The sequence below is a fragment of the Odontomachus brunneus genome, unplaced genomic scaffold (assembly GCF_010583005.1).
Source record: "Odontomachus brunneus isolate Ranch 3 - 2012 unplaced genomic scaffold, Obru_v1 Obru_scaffold_230, whole genome shotgun sequence".
Taxonomy (NCBI): domain Eukaryota; kingdom Metazoa; phylum Arthropoda; class Insecta; order Hymenoptera; family Formicidae; genus Odontomachus; species Odontomachus brunneus.
The window spans coordinates 452,096-462,435 of record NW_022639680.1 but is presented as its reverse complement, the minus strand read 5'-3'; the positions used below and the strand labels follow the sequence as shown (position 1 = coordinate 462,435).

General features: G+C 39.5%; 1 protein-coding gene across 1 annotated transcript; it reads left to right on the top strand.

Annotated features, from left to right (window-relative positions):
• Positions 1–7,144: 7,144 nt before the first annotated feature.
• On the top strand, positions 7,145–9,840 carry LOC116852490. The gene is made up of 2 exons (XM_032832927.1): positions 7,145–7,156; positions 7,666–9,840. Exons 1-2 carry the CDS (start codon positions 7,145–7,147, stop codon positions 9,838–9,840), a joined length of 2,187 nt encoding a protein of 728 aa, XP_032688818.1.
• The last annotated feature ends 500 nt before the right edge of the window (positions 9,841–10,340 follow it).

The window sequence follows — 10,340 nt, the reverse complement described above, 5'->3', positions numbered from 1 at the left end:
TATATATATATATATATATATATATATATATATATATATATGATAAAAATTAAATTAAATACATATGAATGTTCTCAGTACTGTTAGTATATACATACAGAATGTTAAAAGAGACAGATGTACAGTTAAGACATGGTGAAAGAAAGAGAAGGGAAACTAGTGCAGCCATTTCAATAACAGAGAGAAGATCCCATGTGTCAACCAATGAAAATATGTTCCTAAGTAAGATATGATTGCCGCGTGATTGATCCTCCTTACGTCTTAGGAAGCAAGGTTTGTTACTATGCTCCCTCCATATGTTCTTACCTCTATGGTTCTAAGAAGTCATTTTTGTCATATAGTAGGAACCATCTTTTTTATACATATCTACAGAATGTAACCTAACGTTTCCCGTGTGCTCATTCGCTCAAATAGATTAATCAATTATTCATTAAATATTGTGATTTTTATCAAATGATACATAACAATCTTTGTCAGTTTAACATATTCTATTTTCACGGCTTCGTCAAAACTTTCCAAACACCCTCTATAGTTAAAGCTCCTACAACTATATTTACTGTGACTGTTGTTATTTAATGACATTAGAAACGAGAAATCGCGTACGTAAAAATTTCTTAGGTATATGTTGAAATAAAAAAATATATCTATAAAATTATACATTTTGTAATCGATTCAACATAAATTTGTAAAATACTCTAAATACTTTCTTGCTGTAACAATTAATAAATAGCCATAAAATTAATATAATAGAAATTATAAAAAAAAAAAACAGGTTAAAACGTAAGTTGCATGTTACTAGTTACGGCTATTTATTAATTCTTATAGTATAATAAAATTTTTGGAACATTCTACAATTGGTTGAATTAATCATAAATGTCGTTTTATGGATACATCTTTTTATTTCAACATATATTGCACAAATTTTTAACATGCAATTTTTTTTATTCAGACGTCATCAAATACCGACGGTTGGTGCAGCTACCTTAATTAATAATAAAATATATAACACCTTTTATTACATTAAAAATGATGATTTTTAAATAAATTACTTTTTATGTTAGAAATTTTTTCGTTTAAAGAAACGAGATGCATTATGCAAGACATCCTGTATAATTCTATTTTTTCGTATAATTTACTATTTCTGTTAATTTCTGTTAATTGTATCCTTTAATATAAGTAAGAAGAAAGAAGAATGATACATTCATTTTTAATAAAATATAATATTTATTCTTATGCAGTCACGAATTCTTTTTTCTTCTGAAAAAGATCGTTTGCCTTAATAGAAATGTGTTAATAAAGAAATATTTAGGAGAACTGCAAGGGGTCCAAAATAATGATTATATACTACGCGTTAAAATAAAATGCAAATGTTAATAAAGTATCAAAACATAACATGTAATATTATTTCCTTCTATATGCATCTATATACAGGGTATCCTCCGCATATTTTGTGGGAATGTATAACGGGTTGAGGTGAACATAAAAGTCCTATACCATTTCGCGATATTCGAAATAATAACCGAGAAATTAATTTTAAAATATGAAGGACAAACGCACACTGAATGGTTGAGGAAGAAGCGCTCGCGACCCAGTAATATAGCAGGCAGATGTCAACGCAGTTTATATTGTTACGATCATACGTCTTGCCGCACCAAGGCGAGGCGAGATATAAGAATCAGATCGAACCAAAGAGTGCAGCGATATAAATATAGGCAATGGTGCGTTGTTTTTCCAATCACCGCGCGTCGACATTCGTGTCTTATATTATTAGGCCACGAACGCTCTTACCTCAACTATTCAGCGTGCGTTATTCCTTAATTTTTATAACTAATTTCTCGGTTTTTATTGCGAATATTGCAAAATGGTATAGGATTTTATGTTCACCTTAACTCATTCCATATTCTCACCAAATATGCGGAAAAGAGTCTGACCTTGACAAGTTATAAAACTTTAAGGCCCGATTATACCATCGTTACTTTGACTTCCCTTTTATCATTAATGTTTCTTGCAATATTTTGCATATTATTATTAATGCTAGAAAAGAAAAAAATAAGCGATAGATGCCACAGAAATTAGATTTGGCGTTGATATATAAGAAAATATGTAATCATATTCATATAGCTAATTAATAATTACGTATGTATGTATTTCAACTATATTAGAAAAAATGTAAATAATTTATTGTTCCTTTATACTGAGGCAACAGAATAAATTATACAAGATTGCAATTTGTATAATTTCCCTCTCTTGTGTAATTTACACTTGTACTTTTAATGTCAATAAAAAAGTGTCGACCATGATAAATTTACTTTGATAGACCGATGATCAGATGTATTTGATCACAAATTTTTATTTCGTTATGCTGAAGTTGTTTTCTTCTGAGATAGGAACCCAGGTAGCAAGGTGACATCAAAAGACGTCATTCAGACGTCATTAAGACGTCTATGATATCTTTAGACGTCACCTTGCTACCTGGGAAGCCTATTTAAATGTGAATAAATGTACATTTAGGATGAGCAAATTATTTAAAATAATTATTGTATATAATCCCGCATGAAACGTACAATAATTAGTATATTATTACTTAGAAATTGTTATTTAGACAATATAAAAACATATATAGAAAATGATTTAAAATTATTTTTAAAAATGATTTAAAATTATTTTTAAAAATACTGTTTTAATATGTTTATTATTTATTTAAACAAACTTATGTAAATTTAATATAAATGCGTAAAAATATTAATAATTAATACAGTTTCCTTTTAGATATAAGATATATCCCACATAGTACGTAATATTTCTGTAATATTGCAATATTTTTGTAATATTACATGCTATGTTAGGCAACAGTTTTCATAACTAATATGTATATATTTATACAGAAGGATAATTATAATTGCTTGTAAACAAGAGTACCTTTAGTGGAAACAATTGCATGCCTTTCATAAAAAGTTTGTTGTGAAGTTGTAGCTTCTGCAGTACGGCATTCATATAAGTCAGAATCTTCGTATACTTCAAGTATATTGCCACGGCACTTGTACAAAAAATTATCTGAAATTGTATCATATAAGACGATATGACGCAAAATAAAAGTCAAGAAATAAATATATCATTAGTTTAAGGAAATATAAAAAATTGCTTATTATAGTGTGATTTTTTACAAATATAGAAAGTGAAATAACTAAAACACTGAAAGAATAAATAATAAAATGTGATCGTTTTTAGAAATATCGAAATAAATCTAAATCAATTAAGACGATATATTCTTAGCCAATATTCTTTAAACATTTATAATGTTACAAAAGTAATAACAACATAGAATGCAATATACAGGGTCATCGAAAAGTATCGGACCCCCCTAATATCTTCAGTTAGAATCCATTTTGGAGAAAATGTCCAATAGCAAAGTTGTATGGTTTCAAGCGGGGAGTAAGATGATGACCTTGACCATGTCCTTCAAGGTCATTTCAAGGCAACCTTATTTTTTAAATGGAACCCCCTACATTTTATTGCATATTCTTATAGCTTCCCTCGAGAGCTTTCCAAAACGCTAGAATAAAACATTTTTTCATTAAGTACTTTTTGAATTATAAAGGTTTGAATTTAACAATTTTTTGACACAAAATGTAAAATATCTTGTAAAATATTATTTAGTTTTCAGTAAGTTTTCAGAAACAACATGCCGTGATTGGTTTCGTCACTTCAAAGACGGTGATTTCAATGTTGACGACCGTCCGCGTGAAGGAAGACCAAAAACCTTCGAAGACGCTGAATTGGAGGCATTGCTCGATGAGGATCCGTGCCAAACGCAAGAACAGCTTGCTTCAGCATTAGGAGTTATCCGCCAAGCCATTTCCAAGCGATTGCATGCGTTGGGAATGATTAAAAAGCAAGGAACTTGGGTTCCTTATGATTTGAAGCCAAGGGACGTTGAGCGTCGTTTTTTCGGGAGCGATGCACTTGGACACGATGCATTTAGACACAGCCAATCACAGCACCGTGTGATTAGAGACATTTGTAGGAACAGCGACTTGTGATTGGACTGCGTCCAATTGCCCCGTGTCCAACTGATATACACCCGATATTGCGCCCGATTATTACTTGTTCCGTTCGATGGCACATGGTCTGGCTGATCAGCAGTTCCGCTCATATGAAGACATCAAAAAATGGCTTGATTCGTGGATAGCCTCACAAGACGAACGCTTTTACCGTAACGGTATTCGAGCTCTGCCAGAAAGATGGGAAAAAGTTGTAGCTAGCGATGGGCAATACTTTGAATGATTCATTTGTAACCATTTCTTCACAATAAAGTTGCATTTTCATAAAAAAAACAGCGAGAACTTAGTTGTGCACCTAATAGTATGAAACGATTTTTCCTATTGCACATAAGATGAATTTCGAAACTTATTTTAAAAGTGTTGCACAACGGACTTTAGTGAAAATAATGCTATTGAAATGACTTTATATCTTTAGCGAATGCCGAAATTTAAGCAATTTATTGGAACAGAATTATAAAAGGTGCATTCAGAGAGCTCGCTATTAGCGCTATTCAGCGTTACCATGTCATTCTATCTTTGTTGTATATTTAAGGAGCGATAAAGATAGAAGAACGCGGTAGCGTTGATAGCGTGTTCCCTAAACGCATCCAGAGTATACTACACGATTTTCTTTTGACAGTACTTCCGGTAATTGTTTACAAGTAATATACATGTAAACAGTTAACCTAAATTAGAAATATAAATATAATTCGCCGACATATAAATCATGTCGTTCATCCCTTATAGAAATATCATACTAAGAATCATTGATAATTACATATTATCCAGTATTTTTAATACTGAAAATAAGTAATTATCAATGATTCTTAGTATGATATTTCTATAAGGGATACAACGTCGTCGCTTAGATATTGCAAGTTTCTTTAAATAATGATTTTGCAATAACATAATTTTAGTAGACCGAATTAAAAGTTAAAACATTATTCGTGGATAATGTTGATTATGTACCATATGCAGAGTCTACCAAAAGTGTTCTGGAGGACTTGGAAACTCTTTTAGAACTCTTTAAGAAGTATTTTAGAGATTTGTGCTATATGGGAAATACATTACCCAGCAAACACAAATATATAACAGTTACATTGCCGTAATGAAACGCCGGAATATAACATGCAATGTAACATGTATGTAGTAGGTTATATAGACGTTCGTTGTAATTTTCTACTCACAACGTTACAGTTATATAACGTGAATATAACATAAAAGTAACATGTGACTAAAAAGTTATATAAGAGTTATATATTATTCGTTAGCGAATTAACACATATATTTTTTTGTTGAATTCCAACGATTTATTCATTAGTATGGTTCAAATAAGTGATAATGTATGATTATTTTGTCTAAATAATAAAAAAAAACTGGCATTTCATGTTTCGTGGCATTTCACTTATTCGTGAAACCCGCGTGGTTTCGATCCTGTGTCAGGCGGTCACCCATTTTTACATCATGTTCAAATGCTTAACTTCAACGATCGTACGGGAACTGGTGATGCCGATACGTTGTAACAATAACTTGGTAGATGATATTTAGAACATACTCTTATATCGTTCAAAAAATGTTATGATATATTTGTTGGTAAATGTTTGACACGACGTAACAACAATCACAATGCGATTAATATTGATACAATGTTGTATTAGTCCCTTATAGAAATATCATACTAAGAATCATTGATAATTACTTATTATCCAGTATTTTTAATACTGAAAATAAGTAATTATCAATGATTCTTAGTATGATATTTCTATAAGGGGTAATCAAATTTTAACGTACAACGTGCTCGCAAAAGAGAAAATATTCCTTCTTTCTCTCTCACAATATTTTGGTAAAGTTATAATTAGATTTTTTTTGTAAGAATTCTAGTTTTACAATATCGTGATAACGATCCTTGCATATATTTAATATCACATTTTATATACGAAACACCGAAAATATAATTTTATATTTGTGTATAAAAATATTGCTTAACTGAAATATAATGCAAACATTAGAATTTTTATATAACATTATATTAAAGTTATGTTGCTATTATATGTTGGTATAACTTAACCAGTAAATAACATAAAAATGTAACAGTTTTATAACATAGTTATATCGCAGTTATAAAGGAAATTAAGTAATAATATTAATAACGTATAACAGCAGTTATATTACATGTTACTCCTATGTTATATCACAGTTATGTTCTATGTTTGCTGGGTAATGATCAATGCGGACAGCATTAAGAAGAATGTTCGAGATCCACGAACAATGTTTTAATTTTTAATTATCTGTCTGCTGAAATTACGTAATTGCATTAGTATTTAAAGAAACTTGTATTATCTAGACGACGACGTTGATATGGACGACATGATTTGTATGTTGGCAAATTATATTTATATTTTTAATGTAGGTTAACTGTTTACATATATGCTGCTTGTGGACAATTACCGGAAGTATTGTCAAAAGAAAATTGTGCAATATATTGTGCCTGTTTTCCGAATCGTGCGGCAATTGTCAGAGAGATCACGAGATAAAAAGAGCACTGATGCTCACGTACACCTATAGACATAATATATCTAGAGCGAGCATTTATTTTTATTTGAAGAGTAAGGGTAAAAGCTCATTTATAGAGCCTGTTACCGTTAACTTATGCTGTAATCCGTAAGAAATGGACCAATTGTAGTTCTATTCTTGTAATAATCGACTGTAATTGGTCAATTTCTTATGGATTATAGCATAAGTTAATGGTTACGGCCTTCAAAAATGGGCCTTAAAATGCACGCATGAAAAGGATGCATTGCGTTTTGTGGTCGTGTTTTCTTTCTCATTTTCGCATGTGTGTGTGTGTATGTGTGTGTGAGAGGTTATTTATGACTACGTTTACACAGCAACGTTAATCCTGATTAGTAACTATCGTAGTTAGTAAATTCTCGAATCCAATTGGGGTATATTTTTAGATCTAAAAGAATATACAAATAAAATCGAAGAAGTCACTACGGTTGTTACTGATCCGGATTAACGTTGCCATGTAAACGTAAGGTTTGTTCGCGTTGCATGCCCCAACGTGCTCCTACTCGTTCCAACGCACTCTGATTAACGTCACCATGTGGGCCAGAGTGCGTTGGAGCGAGTAGGAGCATGTTGGGGCATGCAACGCGAACAAACTTGTAGTCTATGAGACCATGCGAGCATTAAGTAGAACGCGCCCTAGATAAATTGGCTTATTTCTGAACCCTCTTTTATCGATAAAAATGCCTTAAATATAGCTTATCAGCCAATCAATTGTCTCCTAAGCCTCTTTTAAAGGCTCATTTATCGTTAAAAGAAAACTCAGAATACGGGTTATTATGTCTATGTATATATCGCTTATCTTGGCCGCGTTCCGTTACACGCTCGCGAGCGTTGTGAATATATAACGGAACGCGCCCCTTATTGCTTCTGCATCAGAACACGGAAACGCTTGCTACGCGACAGGAAGTGGCGCGGTATCCAATTAACGTGCCACTGAGAATCGTATCTAATCATAAATATCTTTATGGTTTATTAGTTGTGCATAATAAGAAGTTCACAGATATTTGAGGATTTCCAGGTGTACTATATTATACAATAATCATATCCGTACCAGCAACCCATCGAAGCGTTGATCCTGCCGAGGCTCACCGATTATAGGCCCACCGTGACTGAGATCCCTCAGGAGTGGCATCATCTCGCAGGGCTACCGTTGGCGGATGACTACCGCAACGTGGCTCCCGTAATGGCGGTTCTCGGGGCCGAGGTGTACGCTGCCATCGTCTTGCCGCAGATCCGACGGGGCCCGCCACAGGCACCCATGGCACAGGCCACGCGTCTCGGCTGGCTGATCATGGGATCCACAACACAGGCGCGAGCTGCTCGTCATGCCAGCTGCAACACGCTCCAGTCGGAGTGCGACCCGCTCCTCGATCAATTACGACGATTCTGGGCGGTGGAGGAGGTGCCCGAAGCCAACACGCTCACGCCGGAGGAGGAAGAGTGCGAGCAACACTTCAGGGAGACGCACGGCCGATTGGCGGATGGACGATACCAGGTGCGAGTTCCGTTTCAGCAAGGCTCAGCCCTCGGGGACTCGAAGCCAGCCGCTCGCGCCTCACTGACGCGTCTGGAGCGACGGTTCCAGAGCCAGCCGGAACTCCGCGAGGCGTATGTCGCGTTTATGAGCGACTACGAGCGACTCGGACACATGAGTCGTGTCACGGAGACCAGTCAGGACGGGCGCCCTGTGTTCTTCCTGCCACATCATCCGGTGATAAAGAGGTCAGGGGCGACGCTTAAGGTACGCGTGGTGTTCAACGCGTCCCAAACCTGTGCCTCGGGCGCTTCGTTGAACTCGGTGGTCCGTGTGGGTCCCCGGTTGCAGCTCGATCTTGGGGCCATACTATTGCGATGGCGTTTGGCTCCCATCGTGTTTATCGCGGACATTGAGCAGATGTATCGGCAGATACAGGTCCACTCAGAGGACCAACCGCTCCAACGGATCCTGTGGCGGTTCGGGCCCACGGAGCCAGTTCGCGAATATCAGCTGCGTACCGTCACGTACGGCACGGCCTGCGCGCCGTTCCTGGCATTGCGCGTTCTACAGCAGCTGGCAATGGATGAGGGCCACCGCTTCCCGCGAGCTGCCGAGCTGTTGAGACGGTGCACTTACGTGGACGACGTATTGGCGGGTACCGACACAGTACAAGAGGCACTCGCCCTACAGCAGGAGATAGGCGATCTCCTCAAGGCGGGCGGCTTCTCGCTAAAGAAGTGGGCGGCCAATAACCAGGCGCTGCTGAAGACAGTGCCGGCGGACTGCTGCCTGCCACTGGTGCCCCTTCGCCATCCTGACGAGCTCAGCACCTCGGTACTGGGGGTCCGTTGGGTGCCAGGGGAGGACGCATTTGCCTACGGCGACGCCAGGAGCTTGCCCTCGACGGCGACCAAGCGCGCCATACTATCCGTCATCGCGAGAATCTTCGACCCTCTCGGATGGATAAGTCCAGTTGTCATTGCAGGCAAGATCCTGCTGCAGGAACTCTGGCTGGCGGGCGTCGGGTGGGATGCAACGCTGCCTGAGGCGCTGGCGACCCAGTGGCAGCACTACCGGCGCGATCTCAACGAGGTGAGCGACATTCGGCTGCACCGTTGGTTGGGTTTTACGGCCGAAGCGGTCGCGGAAATCCACGAGTTCTGCGACGCCTCCGAACGCGCCTACGCAGCCGCCATCTACATGGTGGTTCGGATCCGAGGACGCCAACCGGTATCGCGCTTGCTGACAGCCAAAAGCAAGGTGTCTCCGGTGAAGCGGGTATCGCTGCCGCGACTGGAGCTCTGCGGAGCCCACCTACTGGCGCGACTCATGCGCTGGGTGCGAGAGACGCTCTCACCCGTCTCCACGGTCATGCACTGCTGGACCGACTCGATGGTCGCGTTGACCTGGATTCGGCAGCACCCATCCAGATGGGATACGTTTGTGGGGAACCGGGTAGCCGCCATACACGACCTGCTCCCGGCCGTTCATTGGGGCCACGTCCCCACGAAGGAGAACCCGGCAGATTGCGCATCAAGAGGCCTGTCCCCTAGATCACTGCGGGACCACCGATTGTGGTGGCACGGGCCGGACTGGGTGGCTTTGCCTCCCGACCAATGGCCTCAGGGGGAACCCGCGACCGCCGCGGCCTGCAGTATGGTACACATCCACGAAGGGGCGGCCGACCCGAAGACAGAACCCCTGTCGAGGGACTGGGAGGGGGCTGCAACTACCACCGCACAACCGAATTGAATCCGTCGCAGGGACGGAGGCGGGCGGGATGTTCCGGACGGGCATAGAATGTCCATGCGGAACGAGTACGGCGGGCGGCCGAGCCCCAGGCGCCGCTCAACTCGCGGTCGCCGGCCTACCGCCGCCAGTGCGCGCCGTCGCCGCGACGCGGCGAGCGCGTCGGCCGGAGCCGCTTCTCGCGGTTAAGTTTCGTTTAGGCGCCTATATAAGACGCCGCGCGAGACCACTCAAGGCTTTTATGCCTCTTGCCTGGTGCCAGCTTGCCTGCACACCAGGTATTATTTTGCACTATATCTAGCTACCTATTGCCTTCTTGAGTGCGCCAGCACGTTGGGCATTTGCCTCACCAGAGGTATACTTGCATCTCTGCATCGATCTTCACTGCCTTAAGAGTGTCGTAGACACGTTGGCATTTGTGGTTAGAGTTCGGCAATTCTACACAACTCTCCGCAGCTCCTTAGAGTACGTTTGCACGTTGGGCTAACGCCTCTAGAGTGTCC